Source organism: Myripristis murdjan, chromosome 12, assembly GCF_902150065.1.
Source record: "Myripristis murdjan chromosome 12, fMyrMur1.1, whole genome shotgun sequence".
In the NCBI taxonomy this organism is placed as follows: Eukaryota; Metazoa; Chordata; class Actinopteri; order Holocentriformes; family Holocentridae; genus Myripristis; species Myripristis murdjan.
In genome coordinates this window covers 26,291,523-26,313,600 of record NC_043991.1, presented here as the reverse complement: position 1 = coordinate 26,313,600, position 22,078 = coordinate 26,291,523, and the positions used below count along the sequence as shown (strand labels likewise).

The 22,078-nt window shown below is 40.7% G+C and overlaps 2 protein-coding genes across 8 annotated transcripts in view; both read left to right on the top strand.

Moving 5' to 3' along the window:
• The window catches only part of erbin (erbb2 interacting protein), a 55,930-nt gene extending 50,132 nt beyond the window's left edge, over window positions 1-5,798 (top strand). For 2 of the 3 annotated variants that reach the window (XM_030065614.1, XM_030065613.1), the window contains 4 exons: window positions 1,418-1,585; window positions 2,197-2,289; window positions 2,408-2,482; window positions 2,591-5,798. In XM_030065614.1, the coding sequence (XP_029921474.1) occupies window positions 1,418-1,585; window positions 2,197-2,289; window positions 2,408-2,482; window positions 2,591-2,698 (444 nt within the window). In that variant the 3' untranslated portion in view covers window positions 2,699-5,798. Of the gene's footprint in view, window positions 1-1,417; window positions 1,586-2,196; window positions 2,290-2,407; window positions 2,483-2,590 lie in introns of those variants that run through there. The other variant, XM_030065615.1, reaches the window with a different exon arrangement.
• Window positions 5,799-7,715: 1,917 nt separating this feature from the next.
• srek1 (splicing regulatory glutamine/lysine-rich protein 1) lies at window positions 7,716-19,149 on the top strand. Of its 5 annotated transcripts, none has more exons than XM_030064789.1 (11): window positions 7,716-7,977; window positions 8,146-8,279; window positions 10,596-10,711; window positions 10,807-10,953; window positions 11,951-12,129; window positions 12,302-12,432; window positions 12,531-12,645; window positions 12,883-12,990; window positions 13,577-13,648; window positions 13,764-13,878; window positions 15,137-19,149. In XM_030064789.1, the coding sequence occupies exons 1-11, from the start codon at window positions 7,850-7,852 to the stop codon at window positions 15,296-15,298; spliced, it is 1,407 nt and encodes a 468-aa protein (XP_029920649.1). In that variant the 5' UTR covers window positions 7,716-7,849; the 3' UTR covers window positions 15,299-19,149. The 5 variants fall into 5 exon arrangements, with proteins under 5 accessions (XP_029920649.1, XP_029920647.1, XP_029920648.1 ...); XM_030064787.1 differs by having other exon boundaries at window positions 12,877-12,990; XM_030064788.1 differs by having other exon boundaries at window positions 10,804-10,953.
• Window positions 19,150-22,078: the final 2,929 nt, after the last annotated feature.

Sequence of the window (22,078 nt, the reverse complement as noted above, 5' to 3'; positions counted from 1 at the left end):
CTCCAATTCAAAAAAATATTCTGCCGCAGATTTTCAGCTACAAGGTAAGATGCTTTGAATGATTTTTTTTTTCAGTCACTACAGTGCTGATTGAGGAGAGAGGCACTCATGTTTTTCCATACGTTTATCTGCAGAATGTGCAGTTTCAGAGAAGTTCTGAATGAAGCTGAGCAAGAGGGCAGAGGAAGAGCTTATTTGGGCTGATGCAGAAATTTAGAAAGCTAAAACCAGGAAATAACAACAGGCTGGCTGTAAATTATATGGTAGAAAGAAGATCCACAGGCTCTCATATTGCAAGGGGTCATTTTACTGTAAAATAAAAATACATGTATTATTGCTTAATGTAGCTTTAAAATAACTGACCTCAAAATGGCAAGGCTTTGTATTTTCCTTTGATGCAACATCCATTGGGTGTTCTAGTTGTGGTTTTATGTTTAAGTCATTGATAAGCAGCAGATGAGGTATGGACTTAGTATCACCCCTCAGTCCAGCCCCTTTTAAGATCCAGCCTTAAATAACCTCTGGTGCACCACCGTCAAATATAAACGGCACGTCTAATATGTATTTATGATTAATTTAATATGTATTTATAAATAATTAGGTGTCATATACCATGAATGAGTTGTATTGGTGTTATACCATTGATCTTAAAATCAACATATAGTTTTGTATTTCTTTCCCCTTCACTTTAAATTAGAGCACATCTTTCATGCCAAGTATTCTTGGTTAATAGCAGTAAAATTTAACCTGTACTGACCCAAAAATGCACTACAAAAATACTTTGTTTTCCATGGAAGAAAAACTTGATATGGCTGTGTTATATTAAACATGCATCCTGAAGTCATCAAAAGTCTCAACCCAAAATCATATAACACCTCAGCTCTGTAAGAGAGTAATGACCCTCACTTACAGCAAAAAAGCATTAGGTAACCGGAGATCCTCTTTTCCCCACGTTTTACCTTCTGTGTTCAAGTCTTTTCATATTATTGTTATGATTCACAGATTCAGCCTAGATGAGATCTGTTTTTATGAGTCACAAATTAAATTGCATTGTTCAAGCGGTTCAGTGTGTCAAAAATAGAAGATGGTTTACATCTAACCAATATGAATATTTGCCAACAGCTCTTCAATCTGTGAACTTAATTTAATTATGTTTGCTGAGAGCCAAGTGATTATTGGAACATTGTGGCTCTGGCCGATGAGTCATTCGACTCCGATGGAGAGAGAAGAGGGTGTTTGTAATAAATCAACAGCTCACGCTGAAATCAAACATGACCCGTGACATCACAGACCAGAGTTACGGTTTCTGTAAAAATGATAGATATGCTGCAGGAAGAAGTGGTTGTTGAATTGGTATCCTACAGCTGCTGACTTTATTTTCCTTCTTGTTTTGCAATGTGTGTTTGTTTCATGTTAGGTGCCTTTAATGAACGGTCAGATGGGCCCGTCTGCTCGTCCTCAGATGAGCCAGGCGCCCATGGCCCGCCACCCTTCCAGAGAGCAGCTCATTGATTACCTGATGCTCAAAGTGTCCCAGCAGTCCCAGGGGCCCCCACGGATCTCACATGACGCCCTGCAGCAAGAGGTGAGGGATGGGGTGTGTGTGTGTGTGTGTGCGCACGTGCATGATTTATGCAAATGCTGATGTGCTGAAAAATGAGTCAGATGTTGATTTTCAGGACAAAGGTTTCACTACAAGCCACCTAAACAGAAACTGAGAAGGCTCAATGAAAAAACAGCCTCAGATGTTTGATTAATGACATTTTTCAGCTCTTCACCCTTGAGAATTCTTGTTGATTTTTACCTGAATTTATTTAGCTTTTATTAAAATAAAATAGATTAAAAAAAAGCTGACTATGACTATATCAGTATTCACATTTAAACAGCTGTGATCTAAATTTAAAGTTTCCGTAACTAAAATAATCTAGTTACTGAAACAACAAAGCAACAGGCTTTGCAAATAACAATATTGTACAGATAAAACAAAGTTTTGATAAGTGAGTAAATTAGCCTTATGGACTGTGAACAAGCGGGATGTTTCAGCGCTTTGCCGTTATGAGTCGCTGACTTGAAAACAACATGGCGTACTTACAGTGCTTGCTGTGGCTTTTCAAACCTACTGTAATATGTAATCGTTGTGTAAACAGTTAATGGCTGTAAGGAAATGACTAACTTCAGCGTGTGGGTGTGTTTCAGATCCGTGTGAAAGTGGAGAAGAATCCTGAGCTGGGTTTCAGTATATCTGGTGGTGTGGGAGGCCGGGGAAACCCCTTTCGTCCAGATGATAATGTACATCCACACTTAATGATTTTATTTTCTATATACTTTTCCTACAAGAACGCCTTGGGGTTCACTGTGCATCTTACATAATCCATTGATGTGTGCCATATTGTCCGTATCATTTCAGGGCATATTTGTGACAAGGGTTCAACCTGAGGGACCTGCATCTAAGATTCTTCAGCCTGGAGATAAAATTATCCAGGTATGCTGCTGCTGCTTGTAAAATAAATAAGCCAAGGCCGCTGTGAATACTGGCACTCGGTGTTAACCGTAATTATGTTTGGTTTATTTTTTGTGTGTTTGTTTACAGGCAAATGGATACAGCTTTGTGAATATTGATCACGGGAATGCAGTCTCCCTGCTGAAGACGTTCCCCAACACTGTGGATATGATTATCATAAGAGACATGATGGCGTAGATTGACTGGTGACGCTGAGGAGAAACTGACCTCCACTTGGACATAAGAGGAGACAGGAACACAGAAATTTGTTGACTCATATTTTTATACACAGAAAAGACTGATCTATTGATACCTGTCGGGGAGTATTTATATTAGAGATCTTCAGAGCCTTTGTTACATTGGGGGAAAACCACTGAATGTAGTGGATTGAGGAGAGACGGGGGCAAACATCTGGAAGTGTATGTCCTCAAAAGGCCATCACTGTGGTATGTATTTTTATATAAAAGAAGCTGAAGATATGACCCTTTTTTAATTCTATAAATACTGTGGTCTCTGTACAGATCTGTCTTTTTTTTTCTTCTTTTTTTTTTTTTTCTTTTGTCCAGTCAAACTCATTAATCCTTTGTCATGAGTTAGGTTTTTGTTTCTGTAGAGGGGCATGAATTGTCGCTGACCACTAGGGGGCAGGGCTCCCTGTCTTTTGTCATTCAATTTGCCTTTCTTTTTATCAAGACTTTTTTTTTTTTTTTTTTTTTTTAATTTAAAAAGTTGAAACCACTCACTGGTCTGCTGTGCGATCTGATATGGGGGACCGTGTTATGTGCTTTTTTTGTGAAGATGAATGTAGAACATGGTGGCGTATTTGGGGCTTTTTTTAACGGCAAGAATTCTTGTTTTCCTGGTGAGATTGAAGAGTCTAAATAAGTGAAGAGTTGAGTAGCGCAGAATCATCCACCTCTGCCTCCATAAACCCGTGAGCGCCCTACGGCATCCATACAGCACTGTCCTCGTTCGTCCCAAATCTCCTCCGGGCGAATCAAACTGACCTGCTCGGCATATCACCTGACCGGAGGAGATCGCTTCCTGTGCTGTCAACAGTTTTATTTGGGAACAAAATCCTTCGCATCATGAATTAACCACAGCTTCTCAGATGCTGGGGGAAAAAAAAAAAAAGGCGTCTGCATGTGATCCTTTTACAAGACCGGAATATGGAATGGAAACTCAAACGTTGTCGGGCTATGAAAGTACAAAGTTAACTGTGTATTTGCTTGGCCTTAATCTGCCATGCCAGTTGCAGGCTTTCGTTAATCCAGAAAAGAGATGTGGTGGTTATGCTAGTTAACCAAAGCATGTTCGGGAATTGTGTACAAGACGATGAGTGCAGGATAAAACGCAAGAACCAGATCTGAATCAGAACAGGCACAGGTTGAGCCTCTTCCACTTATATTTAATTTTTAATAAGGGCTTTGTCTTACTGGCAGCCATTGGTGATAGGGGAGTACTAGTACTGCAAGGTTTTCAATACCTTGCAGTCGTTTATGTTGATGTATGATGTAGGAAAAGACCACAGTTTGCCTTTGTGTCTGTAAAAAAAATGGATGTTATACCATGCTTTTTCCCATCACGTCGGAACAGTGTGTCATCGTGATTTAGTTTGCTGTACAGAGAATTGAGCGGGGAGAAGCAAGTTGTCAAGTGCCATAGACCTTGAACTGTTTGAATAGGGGAGGACCCTTCACCCCGACACCCAAGCAATATCCACGTATTCACACCAGATGAAACACTCTTGAGTACATTTGCAGCATAACGGCTTAACAGCAATAGTAAAAGCCTTTATTTTCATTCAGAAAAAACATCAGAGAGCATTTTTTTAAAAAACACAAACCTTTTAGTAATCCCTGATTTTTTCATTTTTATATTGTGGGGAGAAGAAAACCTTTTTGTAATAAAATGGCACAAGAAATACATAGTGCTGTTAATTCGTCTTAAGAAATTTAATTTCTCTGCATTGTGTAACAGTGAATGTTCTTGTCACTTTGCCCGAGGCTTTTTTACCAGCTTCAAAGAGAAGTTCTGTTCTCCGAGCTTTAGGTCCTTTAGACTACCACAGTGTGTGATGTTCATTTGTGCAAAACATTCAACCCTCACTATGGAAAAACTAATCCAGTCAAAGCTGCAGATGCAAAAGACTTTATTTGTAATGTTTGTTGATAAGTCGTGTAAAAAGATGAACTAATGCTTTTAAAAGCAGTGCTCTGTCCACTTGATGTGATTAAATTTACATGTACCTGTTGCATGCATGAAATCACCCTGTTAATAGTCGATTCATTCAGTGGTGAAGAATTACTCCATGAGACGTGTTTCCAAAAGACATGGAAATGATTAGATTCACATCCCAAGGAAATGGCCCACAAATTCCAGCAGGACGTTTGTAACCACTGAATTATATGTAAAATGTGTAATTGTGTTTTTGTCCCCCCAACAAGAATTCAACAAAAGTCATTCCTTGAAAATGTGTCACCCGCTGCACTGTCCCTGTGTGTGAAGCAGTTTGAGCCGTACGGTTTGCTCGAGGTGCGGCCAAACTCAACCAAAACACTGTGGTCACTGACAAAACCTTTGTCCCATTATTAACATTATTAGCATTTGTAGTGTTAATAATAATAATGGTTGCTCGAAGTGAAGCTGTACCCTTCCAATTTAAATTGAAAGGTTTCAATTTTTAAATTCTTTTAAATTTTAAAGGCAAATGACAATAAAACGTGCATTCCCAAAGAATGTCCTGCAGCATAATGTATTTTTAACAGATGAAATGCTTTTTTTTTTTTTTTTTTTTTAATTGTGCTGATTGTTGTCGCTAATTTTCTTTTGACTCTGTATGAATATGATTTTTTGGGGGGATAATGGTCACTTTCTTCATATTCACGTCAAAAAAAAAAAAAAAAACGTACAGTCTGACAATGTAGACAATCTAGGGAAGAACCTGTTGTCACATTTTCTTCACCCACGTCGGTCTCTTTTTAATGATCCAATATTCTTATTTATTTAGCAGTCTCCTGTGAAGTTTAGACCTTACTAATCAAAATGTAAATACTTAAAAAAAAAAAAGCGAGAAAAGAAGAATTAATAATGGCATTAGTGACCTGAGTTTGTAAAACCAGCAATAAATTGCAATGCAGAGGCAACCCTTTTAATGTATAGCTAGTGTTTCTAAGGTTTCTCTGGAAGCCACTACAGTAAAATGATGATTGATATGCATTTATCCAACATTCCAGATTTTGTACATAATTATCCTGTTTTGAAGTAACCTGTGAAAAAATAAAGTAATGCTCTTTAAGACTCATTCTTTATTCTTCATTTCTTCCTCTCCTGTTGCTGTGTACTGAGTGTTTTGGTGTAAATAATTTCTCACATAGGTCAGTTTGTATTAATGCACCTAACAACAGCAGGCGCTCACATACGCACAGTAAAGATGTGTGAACGTGGTGTACAGCAGGGGGAGCAGCAGGCAGTCTGGTGTTTGGGGAAGTGAGAGCAGCTTGAAACCAACTGTACCTCAATCTGGAGCTCAGTTCCTGCACTGTGGAAGAGACAGCTACTGTGTCGTGTTTTTTCTTGAAGTTAGACAGTTGTGGTGCAGAAATCGTGAGTCGTCCTAAGACCTAGAATGATGCCTTGGCCGGTGGTTTTCAAAGTGGGGCCCTCGAGTGGCTTGCTGTTCTCGAAAATGGGCAAAATGGGGAACAGGTTAATCTCACTACAACCCATTTCACTAGAAGTTCAGATATAAAAAAAAAAAAAAAAGGTATGAGTGATTGTTTTATCATTGCGTTTACATCTCACCACTTTGAATCTATTTGTCTGTTTTTTTAAGATGATTGTTTTTGGCATTCCAAAAATTCAAACCCAGGATGCAGTTACGACTTTAACAAGTGGTACGCGCACTACCAGGTGAGCCACCAGGGGGCGCCCACATCCAGACAATTTAACATTTAACACACATATTTTCATATCAGGGTCTTTGTAGGGTAAAGTCACTTCAGATGAAGGGGTCTGCAGCTTAATGAAAGTCGACTCAGGGGGTCTGGAGCATGGCAAAAGATTGAAAACCCCTAGCCGAGGCAAAAGCAAAACAGATGGTCAAAGGTGAATTCAGGTCTGCCAGTGAGTGTAGACAACGTGACAGCCTCCCAAACAAACTCAGAGGCAGAGCAGATGTTTTATGAGCCTGCATGCCGCGCTGATGCTGCGGCCCATGAGCCTCCTCCTCTGTAGGAGCAGAGCGCCGGGCAGGGGGGTGGAAAGGGCTGCTCGCCTCTGTCTTTACAGTGAGCACCAGCGCCCTCTGGTGGTAAAATGCAGTTACAGCATGTGGAGTTATTAAAGCCGCCATCATTACGGTGTTGTCGCCCCCTTGTGGAATGATGGGCAAACAACGACAACAAAAGACTAATTTCACATAAAACACTCAATTTGGCTCCAACAGAAGTAAAAGCACATAAGGAGGTCAGTCCAATTCTAGTAATTCCCTCTAATCCCACATATTGAACTATAACTTATTATCATTACTTTATATCAATAACTCTCTAACGGGACTCCTGACCTCTTCAATGAGCAACACAGACACTGAATGTTTTCATTAAATGTTTAAGAATGCCATTCAGTTTCTGTGCTGAACAGCTCCAGACACTGCTGACCATCTATCTGCCTAAGATTCCACATAAGCCAAAGCATTTTCGGGAATAAATCAACTTGTTTCAGTTTTCTTAGTGCCATTTTCTTAGTACAAGTGGAGTATATCTTCCATAGTTCTTCCTTAGTTTATCAAATTCCTCACACTCAATAGTTTTAGGTAAAACTCCTGAAACAAGTGAAACTGTGAGGAGGAAAACTGAGACATCTCACAGACTTGTCCACTTAAAAAAACAAGATTTAGATAGATCAATTTTTCCCCCAATTACTTTATAACCCCTTAATGACATTTTTACATTGAAGCCCTGCTGTGCTATTACTGAAAATTGCCAGGATTACGTAAGTTTAGCATGTTTGAACTGGATGTGAAAGGAATTAGAGAAAGACAGATAATGTAGCAAAAAAAAAAAAAAAAAAAAAAAAAAGAGATTGTAGAGAAGGAATCAAGGGAAGGGAACTGAAACGTGTCATGTACTGGAGCAACACGCTGATCTAATAGGAGGTAAGAAGCAGTGACGTTATTACACCAGCAGGCGGCAGCAGCAGTGTACTCAACAGTGCCTCGTCTGCCGGAAAGAAGGCGAAGAAGAAGACTGGAGCAACTACCGCAGACTCTTGACAAAATACCATAAGACATATAAGAGTATCGCAGAATCATTATTATTATTTTTTTATTATACTTTATCACCGTGAAAAATGAGTGGGATACCAGGAACCGCAGTCGTCCAGATTACCAACCTGTCCTCCGCCGTGAGCAGCGAGCAGATGCGGACTCTTTTCGGCTTCCTGGGAGACATCGAGGAGCTGCGGCTCTACCCACCCGAGTAAGCGCAGCCAAACCCGGGCATGTTTACTAACACAGCCGCCTGGATTTGCGGCCTACCCGCAGCCGAGCTAAACGGGAAAACAAACCCCGGTAGAAACGTCCATGCAGTCACTGACTACATATTAACCACTGTCCTTTTTCTCTTTTGCCTTTTTGTCGTCCACAGCAATGCTCCCCTCTCTTTCTCGTCCAAAGTGTGCTATATAAAGTACCGAGAACCTTCCAGTGTTGGTGTGGCGCAACATCTTACCAACACTGTTTTTATTGACAGAGCTCTCATAGTAGTGCCATGTGCGGAAGGTGAGTGCAGCCCGTTTCGTCTTAAAAAAAAAAGAAAAAGAAAAAAAAAGCTGTCTTGAGTTGTCTCAGTGGATTTGTTATGGCTTCCTACCCTTGAATTCAACCTTCATTTCTGTTTGGGATGAATTCTTGGATTTTTTGTTTCGTTTCCCCTACCCCCCACGTCGAAGTAAAAGCCAGTTAAAATGCCAACGACGACTTTATTTTATGTCTTATTTGGCAAAGTGAAGCCGCAGCTTTCCCAGGTCCTAACGTTATCCCCACCCTCATGTAAATGTAACGCCACACGCCTTCATGTTGCTGTGTTTGGTGACACAAGGTGCCTCCCATAATAAACATTATTAGAGCTATCATGATCCTTTACAGTAGCTTCTAGACGAGTTGTACCTAAAATGTGCTTATCTTACTGTAAACACAGGATTTTATTTTTATTTTATTTCCCCCCCATAAAGAATAGTGATTACAGTTGTTTCAAGGCAATGCAGCTAATGTAATCATTTTTCTTTTTTTTCTCTTTTGTTTTTTCTTGTTTTCTTTATTTAAAGTTCCCTCTCTTTTTGGTGCCATTGTTGTTCCCTTATGTATAGAAAAAAAAAAAAAAAAAAAGAAAAGAAAAAATATATCACCTCTAACTTGATGCATTTGTCCACGTGACTTGGTGCTGGATGGCTACTGAGTTTATTAATTTGGTTTTGTATGTTTTTTCTGTGTGATTATGTGTGCATATCAGATGACTAGACTGGCCCAGCCGTTACACTACACTAGCCTGAGTCAGGCATTGTTTTCCAAGCCACTATCCCCGATCGGGCCAACGCAGCCTTCAAGGGGGGAATGTGACCGGGAGAATAGCCGCTGAACCTTCCAAGATGGACACCTTGTCTCTTTTTATTTATTTTTCTTTTCTTTTTGGTTTGTTTCCTTTCATACTTTCCCATGTTGTCCACTCTCTGCTGTCTCTATCTAGAAACTACAGTTATTGCCTATCTCTAGCGTTGTTTTTATATTTGTTATTTTGGTTTGTTGTTTTGATTTTTGTCCAACCCCCACCCCCCTCTCTCTCTCTGCTTCTACAGCTGCAACTTGTGTGTGATTGAATTCTGTCCAGGTTGCTACGGCATACCGGTGGGATGTGTATCACACATGGGGTGCTATGAAGATGACTAACACTTTACTCTCTTTGTCTCCTACTCTTGTTGATACAGTTAGGGCCTAGTCATGTTATGTCAGAGATTCAGTAACAAAACCCTGCTCTCATTTGGGCAAAGTAGCTTGTAAATTCTACTTACAGTTGCATCAGTGCTAAAGCCCTTAGTCCTTAGTGTTTAAGAGTTTCCCCTCACATTCTTGCACTGCCGCTTTGATGTGGAGTTTTAGAATTTAGCTGAACCACACCCTTACAAAAACATTCATTAAACCCCATTCTTTTGACTTGGAAAGCTGTGACACCGACATTGATGCTTTGCGTTATTTGTTTGGAAATGTATTATTTCCTCGGAAGTGTCTAGGAAACAGTAGACCTGTTGTCTTAGAGATATTGTAATTCATACTTAGTGCCGCCAGCTCAGGTGAAGTGAAGCTGTAGTTACTGTAGCTCTGCTGGTGTCTCGTCATATAAATGTTAGAAGTAAGACCACTCAAAGTGCCAAGCTCTCCTCTTAACCTCCCCTTCCTCTGCCACCAAGAAAGCAGCACATTTAACCAGGATTGAGATGAGACAGATTCCTAATTCGTTGTGTTTTGGCTAAGTCTTGGTTAACATTTCCTACAGTTCTTAAAATTGTTGTTCTTTTCTGTATTTGATGTCCTGTGTGCTATTAGTGATGCAGCCATTGGGGTTGTCTTGTGTTGCACACCTTTCCAACACTGCGAAACGGTCGCCCCACGGAAAAGCGCCCATGCTTGATATCGTATGGTTCATGACCAATATGTTTCCAGTACAGGTGACCCATGCATCAAAGTGTTGACTCATTCTCTGCTTTATTTTTCCTTTTTTTGATCTATGAAAAGAGACCAAGGACAAATCAGTTTTTCTTTTGTGTGTGTGAAAAAAAAAAGTGTTAAGATTTTTGAAGTTGATTGCCAAATGATAATTCAGAATGACTGAGGAGATAATTAACTAATAAAAAAAAAAAAAACAAAGTAAGGATGCTCGTTCTCCAGTATACCATGGATAGACAGTAGAACACTTGTAGGCTGTATGAGGAAGTTTATGCTCTCTTTCTCTCTAGAATACAGTGGGCTAATTGTGCAGACATAGAGGAGACAGAGAGGAAAGTTCCTCTATTTCCTTCACCAACACCTGCTTCTGTCCTGCAGGGAAGATCCCCGAGGAGGCCAAGGCCTTGTCGCTTTTGGCACCTGCCGCCCCAGTGCCCAATCTGATTCCTGGTGGGGGACTGCTACCTATTCCTACTCCAGCACCTATTCAGAATGTAAGTTCATGTCTGTGTTTATGTTGGTCATTTTCTCCTCTGCCTGTGATGCACATGTAACATAGCGTGTGTGTGTGTGTGCTTCACTCCAGCAGCTGAACCTTCCCTTAATGAATCGGGTGTCAGCGAGCCTGGACCCCTCGGCGTCAGTGCACTCCCAGCCCCCCCTCATGGGCAACGTGGATCCCTCTAAAATCGATGAGATCAGAAGGACCGTCTACGTTGGCAACCTCAATTCACAGGTAGGAAACGTTTCATTTAATGCTGTTCGCCGATGCCGTCCGGTCTCCTGCACAGAACGACTCTTTGTTTTTGCTCAGTATGTATCTGGATTCCAGTCTGCAGTTATCTTTCATGTTGGATGATTTCCATAAATGTTTCCCACAGCACTTAAGCCGACTGAACAGAAAAAAAAAAAAAAAACTGTGAGAGTCTCTAACAGGTTTTGGTGCCATTTACGTGCACGCTGCTATAGCTTCTGTCCTCTGACTGCTTTCTGTCTGAGTCTCACTGAGGGCAGAGTTCAGCCCCTCACACACACACACACACACACACACACACACACACACACACACACACACACACATTAGAATTTGGATACCCAACCCAAGCCGATCAAGTCAGAAATTCTGTTTGGGTTCAGGTCAGGTTTGGATGCCAGCGTTAAATTTTTAGTGAGGTTCTAGTGTAAAATAAATAAAAATGATGGACCTTCTGTCTGCACTGGGCAACTTCCTGTACAGTGCTGGAGTTTACATGATGACGCTGAAGGCAACACGTAGGCTATTTCAGGTGGTAAATGTAACCTCACGATGGAGGACAAGCAGAATCTCGGGATCGTGTCGGGTTCGGTTACTGTGCTCTCAGCGGGGTTTGGACAAAAGTATGTAGCCTGATCTGAACTCTATCACACACACACACACACACACACACATCATGCCAACAGAGTCAGCTGCAACATCATCAGTCTTCTAACTATTGATGCACTTTCTTTGATATAAAAAATAGAGCAATGCTGTGTTACAAATTCATTGATATTGAATATTTTCTTATGTAATTGTTGAAATTTTAACCATCTAGACACTTGTCAATTGCAAAACACAGAATCCAGGAAAATTAAAAACGGATCTGAAAAGAAATTATAATGGATTTCATTGCTCTAAATATGATGCCAAACTGATAAACATTATTAAACTGCAAACTTTGGGTTATTCAGTTTTGTTCGCCCCTCATCCACAGACCACCACCGCAGAGCAGCTGCTGGAGTTCTTCAAGCAGGTGGGAGACGTGAAGTTTGTGCGGATGGCCGGAGATGAGACTCAGCCTACACGCTTTGCCTTCGTCGAGTTTGTCGACCAGGAGTCTGTCGCGCGAGCTCTGACCTTCAATGGAGTCATGTTTGGAGACAGACCCCTGAAGTATGCATCATGTGAATGATCTGAATATACCCTGTGCAGTCAATCGCAGGTCCATACATTGTAAATCAAGCAAGATATAGAGAGCTGCTAAAGTTAGTAGCAGAAGAGAACATGAAAAATTACAATTTTTACGATTTCTTTGGAAAAAATGGGATTGTGTTGTGTTTTCCAGGATTAATCATTCCAACAATGCCATAGTAAAGCCCCCAGAGTTGACGCCGCAGGCTGCTGCCAAGGAGTTGGAGAACGTGATGAAGAGGGTGAGGGAAGCCCAGTCCACCATCGCAGCTGCTATAGAACCAGGTCTGAAACCAGTCCACCATGATCCGCTTCATTTATCTGCCACATGCATCCAGAGGAACAATATGTTGACATTATGTTTGTTTGTTTGTTTTTTTCAGCCGATGCAAAGAAGCGCTCGTCTAGTCGCTCGAGGAGATCTCGGCGGTCTCGCTCACGGTCCCGGTCCCGCTCACACTCGCGAACACGCAGGAAAAGATCCCGTTCAAAACACAGGTGCATTACTGTTTATTGATCCCTGCTTTGATCCCACAAATCAATAAAATTCAGCCTCATCCAGCCAGTTGGTTGACTAAATGTGGGTTGAATGCTGATAACCACAGAGAGGCAGAGTTTTAACAGCGTGGGAAAGAAATTATCCTCCATATTGTACTTTTCAAATCAGCTTCATCATTATTAGGTCTGTGGATCTGTAAATGTAAGTTCATTGTTTTTGTCCTGTGTTAGGAGCAGATTGTCTCAGAAGTTGTGGTCGAGGAGCGGCGACTCCCACAGTTCACGAGGCAGCCACAGGAGGGGCTCTCGCTCCAGAGACAGCAGACGCAGCCACAGTCGCTCCAGGTAGGACGGGCAGAAAGAACACATGAAGCAGCGGTCTCCAGTGGATCCGTTTTACTTCATGTTGATTTATATCATGTTATCCAGCTCCACAGCAGCTTTGCTAGGTGTGCATCAGCAGCTGTGATTTTTGTCATCCATTTAAAAAGCTCTCTTTTCTAATAAAGGTCTTCTCCCCACAACCACTGTAATCTATCCCTATTCTGGTGAAGGGCTTTTAAATGGGCAGTAAAAACCTCCTTGCCTTAATTCGTTTTTTGTTGAGAGGCATGCAGGGAGGCAGAGCAGGACGCCGGCTCATCCTCATAAGAGAAGTAGCACCATAGCTCGAGTGTGCGCCTGCCTGTCGTCCTCTTCAGCCAAAGTTGACTTGTCCTGAACTTTTGTGCAGAACATAAAACTTCTCTCCATACAAAACATGACCCCCCTTGCTGTCCTGCATATTTGGGGTTTTGGCACCTTTTGGATCCTTGATGTATGTGCATTTGTTTTGGCATTCATGCACACACTGACACTGTTGCTTTGTGAGGAAACACACTCATAGTTCCTCATGGAAGTGTGTGTGATCTAGTTGGTGTGGTGTTTTCAGGGGCCACAGGAGGAGGAGCAGGGATCAGTCCAGGAGCCCTCGGAGGAAAGCCAGGTCACCCTCACCAAAGAGGTAAGTAGATCCAGTCTAACTGTTTCTTGTCATTTGGGCTTTACTAGATAGATTCTTGTGATGAAGGGCCGTGGCAGAGGCTTATGTCTGACTTGTTTTCTTTGGCCTCTTCTAGGGGCAAGAAAGACAAGAGGAGGGAGCGCAGCAGGGACAGAAAGGAACGATCCACATCGAGGAAGAAGAGCCGGAAAGATGAGGAGAGGATGAACCGCAAAACCAAGCCCACAAAGGTAACGAAGCTGATACCTCAGGAATCATGAAACTACCAATAGCAGCACTTCTCATATAATAGAGGTGCACAGACAGTATCTGCAGCACTGGAATCAGTGCCAGTTCGGCCCTCAGAGTACTCACAGTGAGACGGGCAAACAAAGTTGTCATGCTGTTCATACTTTAATGAGCTGGGAGAAATGTCCGCAGCATGGCAGTACTTGAATCCCAGTGTGGGAAAGTGCCAGCTGCTCCAGGCTAAGGTGTCTCAAAGTGTTGGGAGTTGAAGAGACGCTAAGCAGCTCCATCATGCCAGCCACACATAGTCAGAACAATATTAGGACAGAGAGAATTCTGCCATTTATAAAAGACCAAAAATGTCACACTCACTGTTGGAAAACATTTAGAAATGTTGGTGTAAAAATATTCCCAAAATGGACAACCTTGAATACATATTTTTAGTGTCCCTCATATAAACGCAAGATGGGTTCATTAACGCAAGTTTCACTCTGAAATTTTGACACAAAGATGTTGGCTTTTTAAATATATATTTTGGAAGGTGAACTGACATGAAAATGCTGAAATGTCACCTTTTGTAGAAAAAATCATGCTCTTTTTTTTTTCCCCTCATTTTATCTGACAATTGTTCATCAACCTTAAGTGCCTATTTTGTTCCATGGAAGCACTTGTTCCTGTCATTGTTTTTAAGACAGCTCAGTACCAGGTTATATGAATTAATGCTTATCTACTGGTATGTCCAAAAATGGGGATATGTGGTGACTGTTGCTGATTTATCACGTTAAGTGAAGTAAAGAATTTATTTCCTCTTGTTTGTTGGTGTTTCCGCTTCACTGTAACTTCATAACACATGAACCCTGGCCTACTTCCAACACTTTTCACGCCCGTCACAGCTCATCTTTTCTTTTGATAACGATCAGCAGACAGATAAGAGATAAGAGCACATGTTCGACTCAGAAACCACTGGAGGCTTGCAAATCTTTGAGGTTGCACTGCAAAGACTTGCAGTTTTTTCCATTTACAGTAGTTCTTCTATTTATAATGCATCACTGTCTGCATTACTGTCCTACAGAACAGCTGGGGACTAAGTGAAATAATTGATGAACTTTCCCTTTAAGTACTTTAGGGTCTTTTTCTGTCAAATATGACACCATGGCAGAAAAAAAAACAGCGCCACCACTAAATTTTGTGTGGCATTTCTACCAAACACAGGCTGTTGATGCTATCTGGCTGTTTTTTGAATGACCTGTGCACTTTCAGGTGGAAAGGGACTACGACAGGGAAGAAAAGGAAGACTATGAGAGTGACAGAGAAGACTCAGCCACACCCAGCGAGGACATGACATCATCACCCTGTGCCCAGCACAACGGCAGCTACAAGACCCACACTGAGGAGGACATGGGTGCAGATGGCACCAAGTGACTTGCTGGGACACCACAGAAAAAAAGTCCTGTTCTTTTAGATCTCCTAACACTCAGTACGTATACAAACACACACACACACACACACATACACACTCAGTCAGGCACCTCAGTGTGTTTTCACCATCAGCCCCTTCCTTCTTTTTAACAACTTGATCTTTCAGTTCCCATTCATACAGTACACGACATGGTAAATTTGCCTACATGGACCCCATTGCTGAACTCTGTTTTTACTGTTGCATCTGAACGGCAAACGAGCACGTGGCGATGAAGGTCCCACCTGTCCCATGCTCAGTCTCGCAACACGACATCAGTGGACAGAGCTGCTGCTGTTCAGTTCTTACATTGACAGTGGAAAGTTTTGTCTTCAGTAACACTGCAAAAGCAGTACTTATGACATTTGTCCCACTGACGACAGCTTCACCTCATCGTTCAGATATTATTCACCCTGTCAAATGTTCACCTTTCAAAATTAAGACCTTTCACCCACACTAACACAGCACAGTTTTTACTGTTGTGCAGAATGTGTTGGGGCTTCAATTCCACATCTACAAGTTGCACCACAAGCCACACACAAACAATGCACTAAAGTTATTCCCATTCCACAAGTCAAGTCAGATTTGAGTTGTAAACAGATATTTAAATGAATATTAAAGTTACTATGTGCAATATTTTTTATTTTAATCACTCATGAAACTTTGTTGATCTCACCCAGAGATGGGTGAGATGGGTGTGATCTCACCCAGAAAAACTGTTAGGTTTCCACCTTTTAATCATGTCAAGTAACGAGGTAGTAGCTTATTTTAAGTGGGACAGTGTACAACATTGTCTGTACATTGGCTTTTAGACAAATAGAAATTATTTTTTTATGTGACTGAGTTGAGTGCTATCTCCTTAAAAAGAGCGATGTCAAATGACCTAAATGTCTGTCTGTGGTACAGTCTGACAGTCTGACAGCTGATGTCAGAGTTGCACCAACTGGGACCTTCATCACTTTAGCCAAACAGCTGGGATAAGCCACCATATTGTTGTCTGTGCTAGAACTGTTAACTAAGCTGTTGATGTAAAACGCATTAAACATCAGCAAGGTGATGATCCGCGCTTTGTAAACATGGTGACATTAGTTAGATGAACTCATGCTGTTTTTTCCAGTAAAGGCAACCAAAGCATCAGCTGAGATACCACATGATATTGTAACGTTACTAAAATATTGTACATAGTAACTTTAAATGAGGTTTCAATAAATGCATCTCTTGCTGTTTATTTTTTTTATTATTATTATTTCAGTCAAAATTGCATTTGTGGATAATGAGATGTGTGTTTCTCCCTGCGTTTAGTTGTCTGTTTTTGTCTCTTTTGTTTTATGTTTGAAGAAGTGGTAAAATTAAGCCTACACCACGAGAGTCAAGTACCACTGTTGTAATGAAAAATAAACAGGCAATAGGCATATGTTCACTTTTCAAAGAAACTTGCAGAACGCAATTAAGGCTACTGAAACACAACAAATGTTGCCTTAAATTTCTTATTAAAAAACAAAAAACACAAACATTTGTTGACTTGTCTTGGCATGCTTGCACCCTCATCATCACCGTCAGCCTCGTCCCCCACCCAGACCTCCAGCAGTCAACATCTTTCTGTATTATAATGAAATGAAATACAGTTTTACAGACGACGGCTCTGTAAAGAACTTGGACTTGTACTTCAGTCTGGGGTTTCCCAGCATGGGATGCAGGTGTTTTGTGGTCAGCTATGTTGCAGTCCATCAGTAGAGTCATAACATTGCAACATAATTATGCATTAAGCAGATATTTGTCAGCACAGCAGGTGATACCGCATTCCACATTTGGTCATTGAAATGGACACTGCCTGTAAAATACAGTGATATACTGTAAAGATGCTGTTATGACCAGTGTGAATTACACAGTTTACCGAACATACTCACTAATCATCGCTGCTTCTTTCCTGGACATTATTCTACATACTATAATTTTACCCAGAGACGAGACATTTGATACCCAAAACCACAGAGGTGAAAATGGTTTGGAGCATCTTGTCTCTAGTCTGGGTAAGTCAAAAAAATTTTTTGGAGTATTCCTTTAACATACATGGTAACACCTCGTGGTATGTAAGTTGTGTTGACAATGGACAGATCACCTCATCTTAAAACTTAGGACAGCTGCTTTAGTATCTTGTGCTTAGCCAGCCCGACCAGTTTGGCTCCTTGTGGTAGTTGTGCCCAGTGGTGAGCACATGGCGATACAGGACTGTAGCAGTTAGCCAAACTCTGCACTGACACACCTCGATGGAGAGCAGGCTGACCATTTTCAAATAGCCTGGCACACTGCTGTTAGTGGTGGATGAGCTTTACTGCAAATAACACTTTTTTTTTTTTTTTTTATTAATGTGCATAGATTGGATCGACATGTTATGAAACAACCTTTACACCTCTAAAATCACCTGACTAGTAGACCCTAAATTTTGTGCGGGGATGAATGAAATGTAATAATATCCTTTGGATGTTATTGTGGGAAAACCTGAGCTGGGGGTCTGTGAAAAGATATGTTCCTCATGTTCTGTGTTTCATCAGTTCTCATCATCCAAAGTTACCTACATTTTAATTTCATGACTTGAAGTGCTGTAATTATGAGAACGCAAACCCATATTATATTTCTGTGAGCCTGTCTCTAATAATATAAAAAATAAATAACAAACATAATAAGGTTTTATTTTACGTGGGTATTTTGATTTCTCCCATTTGTACAACAAAATCGCTTTATTTTATGGATACACGTTTCCATGTTAAGCCTTTTTGTATTTTGGTTAATGCTTGTTGCAAAAAGATCACATTCAGTGTACCACGTTCCTTTTCCTGTTGATGTAGTGCCGTGAGACAAAATCTATTTACTGTTTGTTAGATATAATACAGGCCTATACTGTAAAATTGTGGTAGTGTGCAGAATATCTGTGGTCAGCTAAAATCACTCAAGGCAGCGTGACAGCTAACAAAGCTCACAATGCCAGTCTAGAAGAGGCTGAACATTATATATTTCACAGTTCAGCGAATTGCTTGCAAGCACAGACAAGTCAAAAAGTGCCTAGACTAAGATTGTACAAAAGAAGAAAATATATGGAGACTTATTGACAGATGCAGCCTGAATTTATGAGATGTTGAATGGCTCAAACTACTAAGAAGTTATATTGAAGTATGCCGAGTTCTCTTGTCTTCAGCCGTTAATAGCAGAATAGAGATTGAGCATTCAGTTTTGTGGAAATTTTGTTTTAACATTTTTTTCAGCTTGTCAGCGTTTTCTGTCATTCTGAGTGTTGATAAAGCCAGTATTGAGTAAAAAAAAAAAAAAAAAAAAAAAAAAAAAACTATCTTGAGTCTGGCTCCAGATTGATCACAGTGTTTTTAGTTTCTGTCAAAGCTTGATGTGTTTTAGAAACTTTAGTTTCAGTAAAGAGTTTTAGAATTAATCATCTTCTCAGCCAGTTTCCACTTAGACGGCTTTAACAGATCACGTTTTTGATTAAAAGCGTGTGCAAGGCCTTGGTTTGGAGTGGTAATATATCTTGTGTAATGTATGGCAAAAGGCATTTCCAACAGTCAACAGACATCTTTATTAATATGTATGTGAAGAATTTTTATTTTTTTATATCCATGTATTCATACTGTAGAGACTATGTTGGCACACTCCTGAAGGGGTGGGCTCCTCATCTGCATTTGAGACTTGATGTAAAAGTTTGGTATTTTTTTTTTTTTTTTTTTAAAGAGGTTGTATCTTTAACAAAACATTGTTGATCTCATAATACGTTCCCAAAAAGATACTAAATAAAGAGACTTTTCATTCACGTATTCTGACAAAGTGATTAATGATGTCTTGCTTGCAGCTGATTCACATTCAGCCTAAGTGCTAGTTCTTCACATGGTTGACCACTGTGCTCTTAGATTGCTTTCAAACGGCATCAGTATTCAAGGATTCATGCTGCTGTCGTTTAGGTATAAAGAACGCAATTCATCTTCCACAACAATATGATGTCAGAGTATTTTCATATGTTCTTGGTCTGTTAATATTCTGCATCTGCATGCTACCTCAGTGAAATTGCCTTGGCTGTAAATGTTCCACTAGTTTCCATTATGCTGACGACACTCTACTGTATACCAGTTAAATGAAATGAAGGCGTGTCTATTCAAAGTCAAAAAGATGTCACTAGTCCTTCTCACACCTGAATCCCTAAGCTCTAGGCCAGCCTAAGTCCTGGGTTTAGGCTAGCCTAGCCATACGTGTTCATATTAACCCAGGCCTGACAGTTAGCCCAGGTTAAAGGTTACCACTTGAAAATCAAAACCCATCTTCAGAAAACTTGTTGCAGTTTCGATTGGACACCAGTGTTGGGGAGCAATAGTTACAAATTTGGGGCAAATCTGAGACCAACACCAGGGTAGGCTGGCTTACAAGCAGCTGTTTCTACATCTAGACAGGCTCTACTCATTTGGCGGTGTGCTCAAATTTTGCACTTTGTTTTTGATTGGCCCTAGTTTGAATTTGCACTGCCTCTCGCCTGTCAATCACGTCATTGCCCATCGCTCTGAGCAACCAGTCTGCCTGCGACCAGCCGACCATGTCAGGGTGTTTTGCTGTTTGTGATCTGCATACTTGTGTTTGTTCATGTGGTTTTGCATGAAAATCACATCAAACATTCTGATCTCAATTCAAATTATGCAGGTTTTAATAAAAGTTTTGCAGTCAGTGTTGAGTGCTACTGTGTGCTGTGAGGACTTTTCAGTGTCACTGTCCAGTTTAAAACATTTGTTAGAAAAATAATCAAATGTAATAAGTTACATTACTTTGATGAGGTAATTAAATAAATTTTTTGCAGGGTTACTAGTAATCTGTAACCTATTACATTTCAAAAGTAACCTTCCCAACACTTTTGGACACAAATATTCTTTTTCTTTTCAAAAGTTCCCTATTGCTTTTGCTCTAACCTTGATTCACACTGACTTTCACTGTGAATTTTTGGGCATTCCCCCAAAAAGTGAACAATAAGCCTGCTGTGGGGTGGGGTCCAGCTTGGGGATATCCCATGTTCTAAGCTGCAAGGGCAAGGTGACTATGGGCCCAGGGCTAAGTGCACTGTGAAAAGGGCTGACTTTGTGCCACTGGATGATGGGAATTACACCTCATCTTATTTTACCATAAATAGCACCGCATACCGTCAAACCACAAGACAATGGCTACATGTCAAACAGTAAATCTGCAGATCACAGTTTTTTTCAGTCTCTGTTGTGATTATCAAAGCAACATCTCTTGATGTCTTTAAATCCCAGTTGAGAATCCTTTTTATTACCTCTGCCAGCGGAGTTGCGAAGGGGGTTATGTTTTTCTGTTTTGCCCCACGTTTGTTTGTTTGCAGGATATGTCAAGAAGTTATGAGCAGATTAGTACTTTGTGAAAAGAAAGAACTGAAAGAAGAAGAAAGAACTGATTAACTCGTCACACTGCTTGGCCCAAAGCAGGCATGCTGGCGGTGAGCATCATTAATTTTTGATGAATATTGAGTGTGGAGCTGGCATATCCTGTTCTTGCAGAGATATGGACCTCATTGAGCTTTCACTTTTTGTTCAGCCGTAGCTGTGCACAGTTACTGAGAGTGAGTCAGTTTCTTTTTTAATACGGTTTGTCGACTAAATCATCAGTAGCTTACATCCCTCCAAGTGCACGTCTGACTGCCCTGGAATAAAGATCAGTCTTTGTGATGACCTTCCTAAGGCTACCTTCTAGTTTCTTTTTCTTAATGTGGTTTTTGTGGGTGTTTTCCTGTTTCCTACTGAGCGTCCACAATTGGAGGATGTCATTTTCATTGTTTAATAATGTGGGCGTTCTGAAACCCTTTCAAGCTTTTAACTGTAATTAAAGGCTGTAAAAATAAGACACTGAAAGCCAACTCGGTGAGTCCCGCTCCGCAATCTCCTGTCTGTGCTCAAACGGATTAAGATCTGGGGCCTCTACCATAAAGCTGGATTAACATACCCGGGGTTTCTCTTAGTTTTCTGGCTTCACTTAACCAGACATCTGCAATCCAGATTTTCGGTACCATAAAGCTGGTTATCAACTCGCTAATTCAACCCAGGCTTTTCCAATCTAGATGTGTGCGTGCTCACATAAAAAGGGCGCTGTTTGCTGCATACAACCAATCGCAGACATGGAAAAATCCATCCGAGCCGCATACTTTACGACAGAGAAGCAGACAATAATCTTAATCTTAATGCGTCAATGCGTAAATTAGTGGGATTATAATAATTCCCCACCATGACAGCACGAGTAGATCTGACTACAGTAACATTTGTGTGTTCGATAAAGTAATGTGTCTCCCACTCAGCCATACACTCCTGCAGAGGAACTGGCCCTCTCTAACAGTGAGGGTCGACCCTTGATGGAGGTCTGCCCTCAATTTGAGTTTTGTCAGAATCGTCACTTTGATTCAACTGATTTTGATATTTCATTTTATAAACCATCTGACTCCTCGTGTTTATTCTGCGGGTTAAAATATTATTTCACTGTCACTTAAAAACGGTAGAACATTTGGCATCAACTCTCATGTGGACTTTTCAGGGCAGACACCCTAAATACTAAATATGAGCAAACTAATGGAAACCTAAAGGAGCCCAGAGGCTGGCGTGTATTTAATCAGGCTTTTATTTAACCCTCTGAATTAAATTCCCCTCATTTATTTTCAAAAATATTTTTAAAAATCATTACATCATCAATTTTTGGTT